We start from the raw sequence: 21,147 nt of genomic DNA on the forward strand, positions 1-21,147 counted from the left end.
TTCTTTCCATAGACTTTCACTTGGATTCAAGGCAGGTGATTGGCAGGGCCATTCTAGCAGATTTATTTTATTTTTATGAAAATAATTCAGAAACCCTTGATCTTCAGAATCCTGGTAGATAGCAGCAGATTTTCATCAAGAATGTCTTATTACATTTTTCCATTTATCCTTCCTTTAAGCATATGAAGTATGCCAGGACCATATGCTGAAAAACGGCCACACGCCATGATGTTCTCACCTCCAAACTGGATTGTTGGTATGGCGTTTTTGGGGTGCTGTGCCATGCCATTTCCTCTAAAAACATGGGGCCTGATTCAGAATGTTCAGAGTGTTAGATTTGGGTGGGGTGTGTTGAAATGTAAATCTTAATTGCAGTGTAAAAAATAAAGCAGCCAGTATTTACCCTGCACAGAAAAAAAAGAATAACTCAACCAAATCTAAAGGTCCATACACACTGGGCGACTATGCCCAGCATGTATGGACAGCGATGATCGCATTCATCGGTGGGGGGAAAGCCGCTCAGTGCATACACACTGAGCAGCTTTCCCCCTGCCCGGCGGACGGCTTTGCATAGCGCAGAGCTATACAAACCCGTCCTCAACGCCGCTCATCTGCTGGCATTACCAGCAGAGGAGCGGCTTTCCCAGCAATGATGCGGGAGTCATCGCTGGGGCATACACAATGGGCGGCTTTGAGCTAAAAGCTGCTCAAACTTGCTGTTTTGAGCATCTTTCAGCTCAAAGGCGCCCAGTGTGTATAGGGCTTAACTCCCGGCAAATTTAACATCAGCTCCAACTGCAGTGCACATGGTGTGTCACAGGATTGTCCAAAACTTTAAACGAGCTTCAGCATACTTTTTCTGTGTGCATATAGGGTTGAGTGCCTGTCTGGTATAGGTTTTTTGAATGAAGTCCGAGTGAGTGTTGCAGTTTTATATATGTGTGTCAATATTGCCATTTAATAAACAGAATCGCTGACAAAGAGATGGGTGGACTTGGAAATATTATGGCTAGGGAGAATAGCCGCCTTCAAAATGTCTCCCAAAACGAGTGTATTTGTTTCGCTCAATACCATATCTGATCCGCCAGAAAGTTATCAGCCGGATACACTCCATAATACTAAAATATATATGGAAAAAGAAGCCCCCAAGAATAGCTTATACACGGATTACTAAACTGCGGAAATTTGGTGGTCTAGATGTTCCAAATTTGAAAAAAATACCAACTTGCTTGCCTAGCTGCCCAAATAAGTGATTGGTCCCTGCCTCAAGGTACGAAACAATGGGTGGACTTAGAGAGACGACTATGCCCATATGTCCCCTTAACAGAGCTACTGTGGATCAAAACCCAACAGAGACCCCTATCACGCAACACACCTCGAACCATCTCCGACTCACTGAAAGCATGGGATGAGCTTGTACTCTCTCAACTAAGTTACTTACTCTGCCTACTCGTAAACTCTCCCTAAAAGCTCTCTCGCATATAATCCCAGATTTAAATTTGGCCTCCTGGCAATCCCTAGGCATTGATTATATTACTGAAATGGTAGATGGCACATCAATCACCGCTTTTACTTCACTACAATCTCAATTTAAACTCCACTCCTCTCATGAACTCTTTTCATACACTTGTGTAGTGCATTGGATAAATAGCTCCATACGGTCCTCCGGGCCGAGACTCCCCCCCCCCCCCCCCCCCCCTAATATTTTGGCCAAAATATCCTCTGGAAATTGCAAAGGCTTTATTAAATTCTGGTACACTATAGTAAGCAGATCCAATGGTTAGTAAAACATCCTCACAATTGAAATGGAAATCCGATCTGAATTGCTCATTCACCCAGAAACAATGGGAATCAATCTTCACCTCATCACATACCATGTCCAAATGTACTAATCACATGGGAATGCATTTTAAATTATTACACTGCCTTTATTTCACACCGGTTAAACTGCACAAGATTTGGCCTACAATATCCAATCAATGTTGGAAGAATTGTGGCCAGATAGGAGATAATTTTCATGTGTTTTGGTCCTTCCCTAAGATCCTTCAGCTCTGGAAAAACGTCTTCGCCTTAGCAGCGAAAGTTTTACATCACTCGATCCCACTATCCCCTGAACTGGCTCTGCTCCATATATACCCAAATAATTTACCCAACACTAGCCACTACGTACTAGGTCATATTCTGATAGCCACCAGAGCTGCAATAGCACAAAACTGGAAAAATCCCTCCCCCCCCCCACCCCCCCTTACCAAAATCATTAGGAAGATTAAGAAAGCTTTTCAGATGGAAACTATAGGACTACCATATTCTCTTAGGGCTAACTCTCCCCTAACCAAATGGTCTAGCTGGCATGACTACTCCACCTCAAGTGAGGGAGCTAACCTTCTAACTGGAGCCTGATTGATACTGTGAGTTTGTGAATTATCGCTCCTAGGGGGTTATTCTAGTTCATTCTTTCTGACAAAATCCTTCTTAGATGGACAAAAGCATGTGCACTGCGGGTGGGGCAGATGTAACTTGTGCAGAGAGAATTAGATTTGGGTGGGGTTTTTCTTCAAAGTGAGATCTATATTGCAGTGTAAAATAAAGCAGTCAGTATTTTCCCTGCACAGAAACAAAATAACTCACCCAAATCTAATTCTATCTGCACATGTTACATCTGCCCCCCTGCAGTGCACATGGTTTTGTCCATCTAAGAAGGATTTTGTCAGAAAGAATGAACTAGAATAAACCCCTTATTTCCTTATTGTTATTTAACCCCTTCAGTGGTGGGGTTTTATTACCATGTCACCTCTCCCAGGGTGGGTTTTTAAATGATGAGTCTATCATGAAAATTCCCCTTACAATAATTTATTTAACAATACAATAAGTAGTTTTCAGAATATTTTGCCATGAAGGCAGGCTATATAAGCAAAATCACATAAACAAATTCTAATACTTTCTTTTGTTATGAAAATTTTCAAAGCAGCCTTCTGGATGTAATGAGATGTTCCCACACAGCTTACATTCCCATCTCCTTTATTTTCTTCCGGGACAAACTCTGCACACATTTTATTTGCTTTTCTTCTGGCCATAATTCAGCTGGATACTTTGTATTGCTCACACTGCAGGCTGTGGTAATGATACAATTTAGCTACAGTGCTCTATTATTTCAGCTGTAGTAATGGTGCACACTGAGCAATACTGTTAAAAGCCACAAGATGGCACAATAAGCTCATTTATGAAGTCTCCTGACAATGCACTCAGTTAGGAGTTCAGTGAAAAATACAGCACGGAGATCTTCCGGGTCTGCCAGGGTCAGCTTATCTACACAGCCCGGAAATTTACCGTGAGTACCACTGAAGTGGTAAAGAATATTATCTCGATGTATAATTACTACTATGACACTATGTAACTGGACTCTCCCCTTCCCTTGTTCCCACACCCTTCCCCATTTATCTTTTCTGTACCCCATCCCCTTCCGTGGATATCGGAATAAAACTCTTAATAAAAAAAAAACTATTGAAAGTAAAAAATAACGACGGCGTGTGAGTGAGGGAGGTTGATCGCTCTCCGGCGCTCCATTTGTCCAGCCGGTTCTTTCTCTATGTGAATCCCACTTGACTGACTTTCCGGGCGGCTAGCTTGCACTTCAGAGCGGCGTCTGGACCAGGTGCGGACAGAGCGCTAAAGGCAGCGCTAAAGGCTACAGTACACGCCGGCTTGTGTGAAGGGGTCTGTCTGCTCTCGTGTGACGTGGCAGAGCGCGACAGTGCGAGTTGCGGCTTCTGGGTCCGGAGCTGCGGCGGTGTTTGTGCTTGAGCACGCCGGGGCACAGTGAATATCCCAGCCTCTACTCGCCGGCTGGCAGAGCGGAGCCCAGCCGGATTAGATAAAGTGAAGCCCCTCACCACTAGCTCCTTCTGACGGGGAAAGGATACAGAGGAAGCCCCGCTGGTTACAGGTTATACTGCAGTACCAGGACAATATCAACGCCGCGCTACCATACGTGTGAGGATATATCTGTTGGCTGAGGGTCCAGGTTGGACATTTCGGCTGGAAAAGGAAGCATCTGCTGGTGACCTGGCTACAGCGGTCGGTAAGTCCACACACACCTAATATAAAGCAACTGTGGAGTGACATTTAGTCCAAAGGATTGTACCCCCACGTTAAAAAGCTGTATGCTCTGTGTATAAGTTGGAACTGTGAAGGCACTGCTTTATGTGTGGGCTAGAAGCAAATAATAGTTAATTGGCTTGTGCTGCACAATATAATTTGCAGTAAGGGTGTGTGTGGTGAAGAGCCAGCCAATAAATTAAATTCCCGATAACGAGCTCTGCAAACCCCTTTTTTTTTTTTTCCGATTGAATTCACAGCTTCTATACAGTGATTAGTGGCCCAGGCCACAATATAAGTAGTAGGAAAATGGGTAAAACAACTCAAAACTCTGCTGCTGCTAGATTGGAAAAATATGCCCGTTCCCAGGCAGCGGGTTCAAATGGTTCCCGGGAAACAACCCCTCAGAGTACACCCATTAAAGGCGGAGGTAGCTCTCAACAGAAAGAGGTTACTTTGCAACAAGTTTTGGAGGCGGTTAATACATGTGAAAGTCGTCTCTCAGAACAAATTAACAAAGTGCAATCTGACATTATGCTACTGCGTGACGATGCCCAAAAAATACGGGCAAGAGTCACAGAGGCTGAGACCCGTATCTCTGAGGCTGAGGACAATATAGGCTCCATGCAATCACAGTTAAAAATCCTATCTGACAAGTTGCTAGAGACTCGGAGCAAAGTATTAGATATGGAAGGTCGAGCAAGGAGAAATAATATACGATTTGTTGGTTTGGATGAAAGGGTAGAGGGGAGCTCTCCAGAAAAGTTCGTCGAGGACTGGCTGCGGCAAAGTTTGGGAAAGGATGCTCTCTCCCCCCTATTCACAGTGGAAAGGGCACACAGAATACCATCTAAAACCCCAATACCAGGGAGCCCCCCCCGTACTTTAATAGCAAAAATTCTTCTTTCAAAGGACCGGGACAATATTCTTCAACTTGCAAGAAGCATGGGGGATTTAACATACAATGGAAAAAAAATTGCTGCCTTTCCAGATCTCCCATATGAAGTTCAGAAAGACAGAGCCAGATTTAAAGACGTAAAGGCCAGACTTAGAGAATTGAATATTAAGTATTCTATGTTATACCCTTCAAAACTACGGGTTATCGAGAACGACGAGTCAAAGGTTTTTTTTTCCCCAGGAGAGGCAGCGACTTGGCTCGATAGAGCGCACCCAGGCCGAAAACAACTTGCTGATAATTAAATGGGACAATGAGGCTCGAAATAGCGCTACCGTGACTCTGTTGAATATCTAGATCGCAGTTATAGCAAAGGTTCTATTAAGTAATACATGAGGTGTTGATATTGGAGGTGGGATCACATTTACAATAGTTATTTTATGGGACGCCGGAGAGCTGGACACGCCTATATTTGTGTGCCCGATAGTTACTTGCCCCTAGCAACTGGCGAGAAGTAGCTGAGGTGGGGGAATTGGATGGGTGGGTATTTAGGTATGCCTAGATGGGTAGGTGATACAGGGTGGAGGGTGGGGGGTGGGGTTTATGTTATATGTGGTATTAGGGTTTTTGAGTCTTGTTTGTCTAATTGTGTATATGTTGAGCATGCCACAAGCACTTTGATATTACAATATTGTCAAATTGGTTCTTTGAGAAGTCTAGTAAGATGTGGTAGCCACACTGGCAACACTGGCAAAATATGGTTTAATCATCAAGATACAACAGTTCCTTATATTTGCTTATCAGAAATAGAATATAATAAATTATGGTGGGATTCATGACTTGGAATGTGCGAGGGCTGAATGAGAAAATTAAGCGCTCTTTGGTTCTCAAACAGTGTAGGACTGCCGCCGCAGATATCATCTGCCTTCAAGAAACACACTTGGCTGGTGAGAGAACTGCGTCATTGAGGCGACCCTGGATTGGGAGTGCCTTTCATTCGCGGTTTTCTTCATCTGCTCGCGGTGTTTCTATTTTAATTAAGAAAAATACTGTTTTTGGGCTTATAGCATCTGAAATTGACTCTAGGGGTCGCTACGCGTTCCTGGATGGTTGGGTTGAATCCGATAGATATTGTATCCTTGCCGTATATATCCCCCCCCCTTTTTCATTTGAGGTCCTGCGATTAGCAGTAGACTTTGCAGCTGCAAGGCCCGACAGTAAGCTAATCTGTTTGGGCGATTTCAACGCGGTAATGAACATAAGTATGGACAGGTGGTATAGTACTGGGAGTGGAGTGAAAAATAAAACAAAATTGGCCGAGTTTGTCTCGGAATTTGACTGGTGGGATGCATGGCGCGAGAGACACCCCAATGGGAGAGAGTACTCATTTTACTCCCCCCGGCATAACACATTCTCAAGAATAGACAATATTTTTGTCTCTAGAAATATGATCACTAGTATCTCTAAAATTGAATACTTGGCTCGGGGAATCTCAGATCACTCACCAATGATGATGCAAATCGAGACTGGGTCTGGTGGGAGAAATAGATTCTGGAGACTCCACCCTGTATGGCTCTCCCAGTTTAAAGATGAAAGTGAAATCAGTTCAATGGTGGATGGGTTTTTTGGCACTAATGTGGATTCGGCTAGCCCCTCAATAGTTTGGGACACCTCGAAAGCATACCTGCGGGGGGAATGTATGAAAAAAATAGCGCAGGCTAAAAGGAAAAGCCGTGAAGCTGCCATAGTGTTAGAATATCAAATGCGGAATAGAGAACAGAAGTTTAGGCTTGAACCTACCGAAACAGCAAGGACTGAGTGGCTCGAGGCACAGCGCGATTGGGTTGCGCATTTACAAACCATGATAAACTTTAAGATACTGAGGGACTCCCATCAGTTCTATCTCAATATTGACAAACCTGGGAAATATACCGCCTACCTCTCTAAACTAGAAAAACCTTCGTGTGTGGTTACCAAAATTAGTTTAGATACAGGGGAAATACTTACATCTGCCTCAGATATTACCGAAGCGTTTAGTAGACATTTTAAAGAAGTTTATAATACCAAACTTATTTATGGGAGTAGCGATATAGAAAAATATCTTAACAATATTAATCTCCCCTCCCTTGTAGCTGAAGACAGAAATTTGCTGGATTCCCCCTTCTCTATAGAAGAGGTTGAATCTGCAATAAAGTCCCTGTCGACGGGAAAAGCCCCAGGGATCGATGGATTCCCTGGTGAATTCTATAAGAAGTTTGTACGGACTCTGGCCCCTAAGTTGCTATCCTTCTTTCAGAGAATGGACCAGGAAGGTAGCCTATCTGATTCAATGAAAGAGGCTATTATCACGGTGATCCCCAAAAATGGTAAGGATCCAGCATCGATAGACTCATATCGACCAATATCTCTGATTACAACCGACGCAAAAATTTTTGCAAAGATTCTTACTAATAGACTAGGCGCAGTGATTAATAAGATCATCCACCCGGATCAAACCGGATTTATGAAATCAAAATCTACAGCCATTAATTTGCGCAGATTATTTATGTATTTACAAATGGCAGACTTTAAAGGTAATCGTGTTGCAATTGCATCTTTCGATGCAAACAAAGCGTTTGATTCGCTGGAATGGTTATATCTTAGACACGTTATGCTAGCATTTGGCCTAGGTCCGAGGTTTATTAGTTGGGTCTTCTTACTATATCAGTCTCCACGAGCTAGAATATCAGTTAATGGTCAGATTTCAGAACCATTCTCCATATCAAGGGGCACCCGTCAGGGATGTCCCCTTTCGCCCTTACTGTTCGCAGTAGCCATAGAACCAATTGCATGCAAACTACGAGAACTGCTGGGTGCTTATGATCAGAGGAGAGGGCTGAACAGCAATATTATCTCTTTGTACGCAGATGACTTATTGGTCGGTATGGCCGACTATACTAATCAGCTACCGGTAGTAATTGAAACTATTCAAGAGTTTGGATGCTTCTCGGGCCTGACAATAAATTACGGGAAGTCGCAATTGTTAGTAACCAAGAACGTAGACGATTGTTCTGTGCATTACGACTTGGGTATCCCGTTGGTCGATAAATTTACCTATTTGGGGATAGTCGTTTCGAGTATTCCCAATAATTATATCACGCAAAATCTAGACCCCATTATCGCAGAGACTAGAATTAGATGTAAAAATTGGATGAGACTCCCACTTACAGTTATTGGTCGGGTCAATTTGGTTAAAATGGTGATTTTGCCCAAGTTTCTCTATATCTTTATGCACTCGCCTATCCTCATTAAAGACGAAGTATTTCGGAATATTAATCGCGTGATCTCCTCTTTTGTTTGGAGAAATAAAAATTCAAGAATCAAAATGTCCTACTTGATGGGCGAGCGTATTAAAGGGGGGATGGCGATGCCTAATTTTAAAATGTACTACTTTGCAGCTCAGCTCGCTCACTTGATGGCCTGGGTTAAAGGGGACCTATACAATCCTGAACTGGTGGGATATATTAACAACTTATCCCCTGGACATTCACCCCTACAGGCCATTCTGAAAAAGGCAACCCAGAGTAATATTCCCCCAGTAGTCAAACAACTTAGATATATATGGCAATGGGTGAACAAAAAAATGGAATTTGATGATATTGACCCTGACACACACATATTCTCAATGAGCCAGTTTACTAATCTATCCCTAAACCAGGGTAGTAGGATATGGGGGTATTATGGGATACATGCAATTGGGCAGATAACTAATAATAGCGAATTGAAATCTTTTTCTCAGTTACAATCGGAATTTGCGCTTCCTAAGTTCATGTTTTATAGATACTTGCAGATCAGAAGTGCTTTTATGCAACAGAATAGAATAAAGATGATCACCTTGGTTGAGTCACCTTTAAAAAAGTTTATTAATTCATTAGATAACTGTAAAAGTTTATCCAAATGTTATAAATTTCTTATGTCAAGTACTCATTGTGCGGATATGACTGGTTTGATCCACAGGTGGAGTGGTAATATTCCTGAGGTCAATGCAGAGAATTGGAATTTAGCTCTGATCGCCCCATGCCTTGCAACAAATTCTCTTAGAATCCAGCAGATACAACTAAATATCTTATATAGAACATACATAACCCCGGACAAACTATGTAAGTTTTCACGGGGTAGCTGTAATCGGTGTCCAAAGTGTTGTATGGTGGGCTGCGACTTTTGGCATCTTCTTTGGGAATGCACTAGTGTCCAAAAGTTCTGGAATGGAGTTAGGATAACTTTAAGGGCTATGGGGCTTTCTGATCGATACTTTCTACCAGGGGCTGTCATTCTGGGGATTTGGCCGAATGGTATTCAGTCGGAACTCAAACGGTTGCTGATTAACCTCTGCGCTATAGCAAAGGTGATAATCGCTCGTTCGTGGATGGCAAAAAAGGGTCCAAGGCTACAGGAATGGATTATTCAGGTTAACTTAACTATGGAACATGAGAAGCATATGCACCTCTCTAGAAACTCAATTAATAAATTTTTTGATATTTGGGGCAAATGGTACAATTCTAAATATCATCAGGTCACAAATGCCTCTGTTTGAGTGGTTATTAGTTGGCTATTTACCTATCTATTCTGCTAATCTTGTGTGGTTCTTGTTGATATAATAATGGATGCACTATTTGTCACGAAGCACTATTTTGCACATAACTGACACATTAATAATAAAGTAATTTTTTTTCTCTGTCAATTTATAAAATAGGATTTCCTTAGTATTGCATATTGATGTAAACCGTATAGAATAGTCATCAAAATAGCGGTTATAATAAGTATAACTATACTCTGGCTGGTCAGTAAATATAGAGACACTATTAAAGGTGTGCATAAATAGTTGGTAATGGTATGGATACTTATTGGGATGTCGTACTTTGCTGTCTAACCACTGAATTGAATACCTATATCCTTGGACATATTATAATATTTGCACTATATTATTTAGTCTGTAAATAATTAGATTTTTTTCTTTAATGCACTATTAGCACTATTAATAATCAAAGTGGTTCGTTTTTTTTTGTTTGTTTTTTTCCCTTTTTGTGTTAAACTTTAAAATAGGATTTTCTTTTTTGCCGTTGTATAATGGATGTAAACAGTATAGAATAGTTACTAAAATAGTGGACACAATAAGTATAAACATAGTCCAGTTGATCACTAAAATTAAGGACACTATACACTGTTAAAAATGCGCACAAATAGTTGACATAGTTACGTAATAGTATTCATATGTATAGGATTGACGTATATTGCGGTTTAAATATTGCACTGAACACTTATGTCTTTGAATATATTATAATGACTGCACTATATTATAATATTTAGCTTATTTATTTAAACATTTAGTTATTTTATTTTTTCTTCCTACTATTGGTACCAGGGGCATTGATATATAATGCTAGATTAGATTATACTAGGTATAGATTTATTCCAGATGTGTAGTCCATTTAATTAAATAGAACCGAAAATGTGTAATAATATGAAAGTTCAGTATGGATTAACCATATTTTTTATTAGTGTTGATAGCCATGGAAATGTAGCTAGTAACTGCCAGATAAACTCTGTATAGATAGGAATCTGTTTTAGTACAAGAAACTGGATGGCTCAATATGAATTATAGATGTATATCGTTTAATACTGCTTTGTGTATGCTCTTAAATGTGTTATATGTATTGTCTGTGTAAAAATGTCTTGTTTAAATTTATAAAATTTCAATAAAGATGGTGTTAAAAAAAAAAAAAAAGAAAGTAAAAAATAAATAGCAAAATCAATCATTTAAAAAATAAAGGGGCTGGTGGTGAATAATTGAATGCGAGCATGTTTTGCAATTGGATCTTGCATGTTTTCACATGTTCCTGAGCCAAGCACACACAAGAATGAGCAATGCTGAATGACATACAAGTTGCCCCGGTACTTATGTAGTATCTGGGCTGTCGATTTTGTGATTGTATGCCTTACCTTAAGGCATACAATCAGATGCGATGCGATGCGATTTTGCATAGGATTCAATGTTAAGAAGGTCCTGTTCATTTCCCCACTATCCAAGTGGGCATAGAGTTGATTTTATATAGCGTGGCGAGCGCAGCGAGCCCGAAGCGTGGCGAGCGAAGCGAGCCCCGCGAGGGGACGCATATTTCTTAAAAAGTATTCTGTGTCCCCTCGCGGGGCTCGCTACGCTCGCCACGCTTCGGGCTCGGTGGCTCGCTACGCTCGCCACAGGTTTATATCCAACTCCATGCCCACTTGGATAGTGGGGAAAGGAAAAGGACCCCTTTTTCCCATTGAATTCTATGTTAAAATGGACTCAGACCATTTTAACATTGAATCCTATGGAAAAATCTTGACCATCGCATCGCATACGATTTGGTCGCATGCGATGCGATACGATGCGATGCAATCTGATTTCTAAATCGGACGCCCAGATACTACATAAGTACCGTTGCCCCTTTATTTGCGGCTGAAGCAAAGTAATTCTGTGGCATTCACGCATAGGCAAAAGTTCACAGCTGCCATGCTACATAATTGCAGTGTATAAGCAGTTTTGTGCTCTGACACTTCTGTTTTTAAAACAGATCTCTTGTGCCAAGCATAGGGCAGAAACAAATGGGCACTGAGCAAAGATAAAGGCAGTGAATCAAGAGTACGGATACGGCAGTGCACACAGATACATACAACTCTGTATATAAGCAACTATCTGCATTTTCCTACCTGCATACAATAAGGGTCCAAGTAAAGTTAACTTGCATTCAACACCATTATTTATTAGCAGTGAGGTGTACATGCATATTTGTCCATTCACATCAGTCCCTGCCCTCAGGTGCTAAAATAGGTTATTACCCATCTGAAAACTGCATGGAAATACTGTACATTCAAGAAGAGTCTCATACAGAAAAAAACTTTCTTTTTAAATTCTTTACAAAGTCAATTCCTCCATTTTTTGATACATTTGCCATTAATGCACATACATATTACAACAGATAAGATGAGTGTGATAGTGTGTACACACGGGGCGATATGGCTTGCGATGTTGCCGATATAGTGAACATCGGAAGCCATATAGCATGCTTTTTTAGGGCTTGCGTGCCTGATGCGCTGCCAATGCGTGCTCCCGTGTGAGCACAAATCGGCAGTGAAATAGAGAGGGCAACCAAGACTATATATAGTGCAGATCTGCACTATATAGTCTAAATTGTCCCTCTGCATGCATGCCGTGCGATGCATGTCCCGATACGATCTGATCGTATCGGGACTCGCATCTCACTGCATATCCTGCCGTGTGTACACACCATTAGATGTACCATAATGCACTTCAAGTAGCGAGTGCTTCAAAAGTATTTGTGCAGATTAGTAACATTTTTATTTTAGGTTGAAAGAAGACTTTACGGCCATCAAGTTCAACCTTTTACAAGACCAGCTAGAGGATGTTGTCTACATGTCAAATCCCCAGTTGAATATTTTACTTCAATTCTACTTTGGACTAAATAATGTTTATTGTTTGTACCACTGGATGTTTTTATCCAATAAATGCTTATCCAACCTTAATTGCCTGTCCTGCCGCCACCACCTCTTCTGGAATGGAGTTCCATACTTTTGCTGCCCTGACCGTTAAAAAGCCTTTCCCTCAGTTTCATTTATTTTTACTTTATCTGTATGGATAAAATTCAATAAAAATTACTTGATTTAAAAAAAAAAGCCTTTCCCTCGGAGGGTATGAAATCTTCTCTCATCCAGCCTTAGCGCATGCCCACATGTCCTAGTCTCCGACCTCAAAGTAAATAGGGTCTGTAAAAAGTCTGACAGATCATTATATTGTTCCCTGAAATATTTGTACATGTTAAGCATGTCTTCCCTCTCTTTTCCAGCATATACATTCCTAATTGGGCTAATCTGTCCTCATAGATTACTAAGGTTAGTTTTAGGTTCATTTACGTGGGGAGGGGAAACCATTATCTATATATATTTATATATGTCTAGTGTCCGTGAGTCTCCGAAACACTGCCATCTGCTGGGAGAGAGTGAAACTACATATTTCTCACACATGCACAAATACAGTATGTACTAGCTTGCAAAGCTTTTGCTTCAAGAAGGCTTACTAGTTATAGAAGAACAACCTACTGAGTGACTGTTATGCAGTCCTCAAGTCAACAGTCCAGGTTTTCAGGATATTCATGGCTGAGCACAGCTGGTTAAACCAAATTGATTGAGCTACTAGTTGAGTCACCTGTGCCCAAACATGGCCTGGGCTATTATGGTGCCTTGAGGACTGAGTTTGGGAACCTCTGTAATTACGGAATGAGGAGGTAGAAACAACCTGACTCACCAGTGCGGAAGGATATTGCTGTGATAGGGCCCCAGTCTTGTTGAAAGGTCATTAATGTTTCATCAAATTTAATGTTATGTAGAACAATTTTGCCAGAAGTCAAACCAACTGCCACAACGTCCACTGCTGGAGCCTGAAATCATAGGGAAACACAAATGGAATTACATTCCTTACTGTGCTAGGATACATTTTTATTTTACATGTGTATTAGTAAAGAGTGAAGCATTAAATGAACAAGTCTGTACAAAGTCAGTAGATTGAAGGCATGCACTAATTACTATGTGTGGGTCTATGTATCAGATGAACTATAGTAAGGTTTTGCCTGTAATAGGACTCACATAAAAATACCCTTTACATTAATCATTTTCCATCATCCTTGTACTTTAGACACTTGTTTATATAATGCATAACATAGTTACATAGTAGGTGAGGCTGAATAAAGAATTGTGTCTATCTAGTTCAACCTATGTTTATAGTAGCTTATCCCTTGTTGTATAGTATGTTCTGATATTTTAAAGACATATTATGTTACTTATTCATACCCGTGGATGTTTTTAACCAATAAATGTTTATCCAACCTTATTTTAAATGTATTTATAGTATCTGCAGTAACTGTGTGTCTATAGTAACGGCGGGGCCTACATTGCATAACACAAACAGTGAGACCTGCATTCCACTAAAACTACTAGTGACACTTCAGCTAGTAACGTAATTACATTACAAGTGCAGTGACTCATCTGGCATGGATTCGGTAATGAATACAAACCTTGTTCAAAGATGAACGTCTGCATATTATGTGCAAATGTGAATTTGTACAGAACAAATGTGTACTTTAACCAATTTAGATTGGAGAGCCAGAATAAAGCCTGTGAGCTTCTATTTTATCCCCCTGCATAGCAAGATATACATAAGCAATACATAATAAACTCTTCAAAGAGTAAGTTGTTTAAGTATCCCACACACCTGCTGAAGAACAGTCACACCCGAGTCCCATCCAGGGAATGTAAATAAAAGTTTGCTAAAATAAAAAACAGACATCAGTTATTTTAAAATAATAACCTAAACCTTTGTGATTGCTGCAAACCAACTTTTGTCAACGGATCAAACTGACCATGCTAAAAAGGATTTGTGTGTCCATCAGGTGCAATTCATTTAATAATCAAATGTAATACAAAACACTATGCTCTTGAAAATCCAAAACTGAAACAGCTTCGCTGTGGTAGATTACACCAAAACAAATCTAATTTTTTTTGGGGGGGGGGGGGGGGGGGGTGGTTATGGGGTGGTGGTATTCAATCTCAGGTGCCACTTCCAACAGGGGAGATAGCGCCCGACACTTATTGACTGCTGCTGTTTCATACAGCATTGAAGGCGGATTTCGACAAAACAAATCTGACTTTTTAAACCAGTTGAATCTGTTTTGTTGGAAACGGCCATCCATTGTCCAATCCACGGCTGTTTTCTCCACTCTTCAGGCGGAACCTTGAATTCTGCCTGTCGAGTTGCAGGCAAGCTGGGCAAAAACAGGCCGGGATTCTGAGTTTGTTCAACTATGAAGATCAATTTTCAACTTCTCTGCAACTTTGTAACTCTGAACCCCAATGTCAGACAAATTTACTACATGACTGACAGATGTGTGTTTTCAATTAGTCACAGTGTTCACCCTGTGATTAATTGCTGTTAAAATTAGGCAAAGGCTTTTGAATAACCTTTTTCCCCTATGTGGACAAATTGGGACTCACGCCCAGAAAGTCGCCCCCCCCCACCCACACACACTTGACCAGATTTTCTGGGGCATTTCACAAACTTTACAGGTTTAGTCCATCTACAAGTGGGATATTCAATACTAACAGCAATCAGCTTCTGGGTTAATTGAGTACCACCATAATAGTGCTATGTGCTTCACTTACTTGGATTTGACATTCCACAACTGAAGAGACCCTTGCTGGCTTCCCAAGAGGAGCTTATTCAGGTAGGTGCTTGGATGCATTAATGCAGAGATGGTAAAATTCATTTTGTCAAAGGTCAACTGCAAATATTCCTCTGTAGGAACAAAAAAAGACAGAAGCTCAATATTATCTAATCTAAATCTGACATGGTCAGACTGAGAACCGATTAATCCTATTTACAGAGCTTTTCTGCAATAGGACAAGGTTTACCAAAACTAATCTCAGCAGAGTTAATAGTACAAGAAAAATAAACTATAAAGAAAACTGGTATCTCACAAATGACTGCGCATTGGACTGCATATATCAGCAAATCGTTTTAATCTTACCTTCTGATTGGACATCCCAAACAATGACTATATTATTGGCATCCACAGATATAACGTGATCCCCAAATGGCAACACCAGATGAATTTCAGCCTCATGACCTCTGTATGTCTGAATTACCTGAAAAAGCACAGCGAATGCTTGAGAAAATACCCTCTGCTGGCACAATATGAATACATGGTCCTAAATAAACTGCACAAACCTCTTTATTTCTTGCAAATGCTTTAAGGATATTTCCATGAGCTGCAAACACCAGCATACGGTCGGCAGCAAGACAATTAATACTCTCTGGAAGAGCATTGCCTGATGAGAACCAAAGATATTTATGTTAAGTCCCAGATAGGGAAATATGAGCATATAGCCATGTAAGCACTATATATATATATATATATATATATATATATATATATATATATATATATATATATATATATATATATATCCCTTTGTTTTTGTATAATGCAACTATAAAAGCAACAACGTAAAAAAAAAAAAAAAAATACCTCATAACACATTACCTGGTTTCTTTAACAGTGCTTTTAAGTCTGACTGCAGAGCTTATCATCTAGTACGTTTCCATGGTTTTATATGCCAAGAATGACTAGTGGGGCCTACACACATAGCAATATACAGGCATTTTCTAAGCGATTTCACTAGATTGTTAAGAAAATGCTCTGCATGTAGGGGACATATCGACGCGTGACCCCGAGCGTTGCTATTAACTGCCGATTAATATCCAGCATACTGGATATTAATCGGTCAGGGCCAGTGTTCTCACTGCGTAGGCCCCATATGTCATCCCTAAGGTCATCTCTCTTGTAGCAAAGGTTTGTAATTCTCTCACAATAGAATCACGTAGGGGGGTATAGCCTAATTGCAAAGTATTTGTGTGTGGGGTGTAATGTCACATCACTGAAGGTGTGACTGGGTTTGAAATATTACAGGGAACACAGAAAGCAGTAGCTGAGGAAATTTTCTGTGTTTGCCGATATGAAGGATAACATAAAACTATGTCTAGCCCAGTATACATGATGTTAAGGTGGCCATACACCTACAGATTTATCTTCAGATCTGGTTGGTTGGAACAAAAATCTGGTAATAGCTGAATGACAGTTTGTCAGTGTTCCAGCATTTCCAAGCAAATGGTGAACTGTCATTTGTTCATATCCATTACCATGTTTTTGTTGCAACCCTTCGGGCTGACGTGGATAGTGGGGGTGTGCTAAATCGCATCGCAGATCTAATCGTATGTAATATCGCATGCGATTTGCATACGAGTATTATTTCACAATAGTACCATTCTGATATATTCGTCAGATAATGCACAGTGTGAGACCAGATTCAATTGCACACAAGCTGCAGAGGGTCAGTTACAGTTATTCCCTGTACACACCAGGACGATCCGCTCACAATGCACATTGTGAGTGGGTCGTCAGTTTCTCGTCCGACCCGCTCACGCGGAGTGCACGACCCACTCACGATGTGCATCGCGAGCAGGTTCCTATCTGATCACGACCCGCACCCGGGTGTATGGTCGTTTTCAGATCCTACCTGCTGCAGGTAGGATCTGAATAACGACCGACCGACCTGCGGGGCCGCGCATCCGATCGGAACAGGACAGAAAAGGGCCCAATCAACATACAATCTACATCCAATCGGTCAGAATTGGAGCTAGATTGATGGGATCGGACACTTGTCGTCCTGGTGTGTACCCTGCATAAGCCAATTCTGCTAATATCTCCTCAGACAGAAGGTAGTAATCAGCAAATTGTAGGTGGTTTACTCGCTCCTAATTGCATCTGCACCTAAACCTACATAATGGATTTCACTTATGTATGAGAAAATGCTTATAGTAAAAATAAATCTGAAATATCAGTTTGAAATAAATGATATGTAGAGGCTTCTCTTACATTCCATAACCAATGCAACTGAACAAAACATCCACATGTATAATATGCCCAAGTAAAAAAGCCCAGGCAAGGATACGGTGACATCTATGGTTGTATACTAAAAGTACTCCTTACCATTTGTAAGTGTAAAGACTAACAACTTCAGCAGAGAACAAACTGAACAAAACTCTTCAACCGTATGCCCCAGGTCTGTCCACAGAACAATCAAATGAATCAATAAATAAAACGTACAGAAACACATATGGCCAAATGTAATAGGGTGAGTGTTTCAGAAAGTGAGAGCCTTTGGGAGTTATCAAAAAATTTTAAAGCAGCAATCATTTACACTGCAAGACAAAGTTGATTTTGCCATGCAATTGATTGTTGCTTTATAAAAAATTGGAAACACTCCCCAAAACTCTCACTTCCTGTAATTGTCACACGATTACATTTGGCCTGTTATAATTTGCCAGGCATAGACCGTTGAAGTCATAATGGCAATTCAGTGAAACATGCAGTTTCCCCGAATTTGCCCAAACTTTTGCATACTTAAAATTTGGTTGCTAAGTGGAAAATAAAGCAATTTGATATGTTTTTTTAGTAAATCAGAAAATAATGAGAAAATATACTTACTGACAGCTACTTGACCAAGCTTGTTCACCTTAAAAATACAGTAAAAAGCAAAACAAAATGTAATTAAATAAATATAGACGTTATTCTTCTAGTCAAAATATTTTGCAGCTGCACAAACCTGGAACAGAACATTAGAACAGCACATCAAAAAATATATACAGTTTATACGGTTACATGCTTAACGTAACACAACAGTGTCATCTGTCGTTCCATCTGACATAGGTGGATTTGGGGAGACACACTATGAGGGCTATTCAATGCCCCTGACGGCAATCTATTAAGGAGAGCAGTGCCAATAGCTCGCCATCAGAGTAATCCCTCCCCTTCACTCGCCATTTCCACCTCGCTGGTTCCCTTCGGTGTGTAAAATGGTGAGTGTGGCCATTAAAATGGCGGGCTCGCCACAAAATGCGGGTAGAAAACCCCCTTGCCACGGCATTGAATACCGCCTTATACATGGTCATTGCGATCTGATGCGGATCGTAACATTTGCCAATATATTGTATGATGCGAGTACCCACCTTAAGATCATGCCACAGCCACCACATAGTAGGTGCAGATTCAATTAACTATGTGCGCTGTGCTGTAACAAGTATTCAAGTGCCACCTCCTAGCATACTTATACCAACCTCTAAACATTGCAAGAAATCCTAGTCAGTAGGCAATGCCACTAGGACACATGAAGAGATTGTGCTGATTAATTTGATACCATAATTGCATATTATGTATCATGTCTGTACAGGGAGGAGAACAACATTTGTATTAGCAAATCGTTGCAGCTGCTAAACTGTAGTGCACAGTCAGAGACTCAGACAAACAAAAAATATTACAGCTGTACAAGTGTCAGAATAAATGTTTGTGCACCCTAGTCGCATTGCAACCAAGATGCATTTTTGGCAAAAACACGCACATCAATAGAAGATTCTCACATGACCTGGAGTAACTAGAGGGGCTGTTTGGTGCGATTGCAAAAAAGATGTATTAGGTCATATCGGTATATCAAAATGAGAAAAGGAAAAAAAAAACACCTAAAATTAAAAATTAGCCATGTCATAGATTTGTAATTCTTTGTATGTTGCAGTATATAATAATTTTAAAGTGGCCTGCATTTTAAAATGTTTCAGGGTGCTCACATTACCCCAGCAGGCATAAGAATGAAATTTGCCATGCCAGACAAGTTTAGGGTCTGTAGCAGCACAATTATCGGTGGGTCTCAAGAAACCAAGCTGGCTCCTAACTGTCTTATGACCATATAATCACCCATCTTTGCCTCATGTATGCCCAGTTTACAAGAGAGAATGCAGAGCAGCCAGCTACCTGTCACCATGCTTGCAGCAGCAGGAGACAAGCGTGCAAACCTCAAGATATGCAGCAATATTGGCATATATTCAATGCCGTGGGCGAGCGGTGACTGCGAGCAGGACTTTTTGCTCGCAGTCACCGCTCACCCTGTCAGTATTCAACTGACCCCCCTCATTCGCAAATTCCCCCTCGCTCCGTTTTTTGAGCGAGGGGGAATTTGCGAATGTGCCTCCAAAAACTGCGAGAATCGAGGCTAATTACAGCGAGTTTGCTGCACTAGCCTCGGCTCTCGCAGTTTAGGGGAATCCTCGCAGTTCTGTGACAGCGAGGATTCCCCCGGAACGTTGCATAGTGCGAGCGGCCGGCGCGGGGGTTAAACTGCGAGGATCACTGGTTTTCTGTGATCCTCACAGTTTAACCCCCTCGCACCGGCATTGAATACCTGCCATTGACTGTAGGACAGAATGGATGGTGAAGAGGTTTACATTACTTCCTCACAGTACTGAACTCACAAGTTAAACTTTTATACATGGGCCTGTCTGTGTGGAGTTTTATTTATTCTTTCTGTGGGTTTTATCTGAGTGGTCTAGTTTCTTCAAAAAAACTACATGTGTAGATCAGCTTCTGACAAAAGAAAAAAAAGTGTGTGATAGAGAATATAGATTATAGGCTCCACTGGTACAGATACTATGTACATTATGTGTGTTAATAAATCAGTTCCTTTGTATATTTTGGGGATGGGTGTAACATGACAGCTTAATGATTTAAAGAATGGAATTCAATGTGAAGCCACAGACAGAATTTTGGGCAGGACTTTTGTAGAACAATCCCCAACAAGACAGTATTAATGTGACATTCTTGTTAAACCAAAATAACACACCTTCTGTGCATCAAACTTTTATTTATATATGTGTATAAACTCTGAAATAATTCTGGCACCAAATTCGATTTAAGGTGACTGTCACATAATCCTTATTGCTGATGGAAACCAAAGTGTCAATATGAACAATGATGTAACTGATGTACTTAAGCTGGGTACACACTATGTCAGGGTTCGCAAATACTCGATATAGCGAGTATTTTACCCACTTTGGAGCATCAGGGACTCATTTTTTATGAATGGCTGGGTCCCCTGGGACCCAGCCATTTCGTCGTGCACGCTGTGTTAATATGTGTGACCAGGGCGGAGGGATCTGTTGCCCCCTCAGTTGTGATGCAACCGTGGAGAAGACACAGCGTCATACATCTGCTGGGCGTGAAAATGAAAGGGTCCCTGTCACCGCATAGTCAAAGGCAACATTGCATGGAAGCCGCGTAAGCTGGCTCCTGCACTGTGCCTCAACAGCAGACGGCTGGAACCAACACAAGAAGCAGCTGCTCAGCAGGGGAACAGCGCTGCGGCTGGTGTGAGGACAGAGCACGAGGAACTGAAACCAGCATTGGGGGCCAGAACTAGGGAGGTGTGACAGTGAGGACGGAGCAGAGCCGGGCAGGAAGTAAAGGTAAGAGGGGTGCGTGGTCCATTTAGCAGGCTGCTTGGCTGTGTCATGTAAGGGGATTTATTGCTAGCAGGACTCGGGCTACAGACTTCCCTCCTCCTCTCCTACATCGCGGTGCTGCTCTCTTGTGTGTCACTGTCACCTCCTCCAGGCTCTGAGTGCTGGCTGTTAATGGCCCACTTGTACCCTTCTCCCCTCACTGCACGGCTGGCAGAGAGGC

The 21,147-nt window shown here is 41.2% G+C and overlaps 1 protein-coding gene across 1 annotated transcript in view; it reads right to left on the reverse strand.

Moving 5' to 3' along the window:
- WDR36 (WD repeat domain 36) overlaps window positions 1-21,147 on the reverse strand; it is a 39,666-nt gene that overhangs the window by 16,647 nt on the left and 1,872 nt on the right. The window contains exons 2-7 of the mRNA XM_083151675.1: window positions 18,127-18,154; window positions 15,807-15,907; window positions 15,607-15,724; window positions 15,242-15,374; window positions 14,295-14,349; window positions 13,332-13,464 (exon numbers count right to left, since the gene is read on the reverse strand). Coding sequence (XP_083007801.1) covers window positions 13,332-13,464; window positions 14,295-14,349; window positions 15,242-15,374; window positions 15,607-15,724; window positions 15,807-15,907; window positions 18,127-18,154 — 568 coding nt within the window. The remainder of the gene's footprint in view (window positions 1-13,331; window positions 13,465-14,294; window positions 14,350-15,241; window positions 15,375-15,606; window positions 15,725-15,806; window positions 15,908-18,126; window positions 18,155-21,147) is intronic.

The sequence above is a fragment of the Crinia signifera genome, chromosome 1 (assembly GCF_055691185.1).
Source record: "Crinia signifera chromosome 1, ASM5569118v1, whole genome shotgun sequence".
Classification (NCBI taxonomy): Eukaryota; Metazoa; Chordata; class Amphibia; order Anura; family Myobatrachidae; genus Crinia; species Crinia signifera.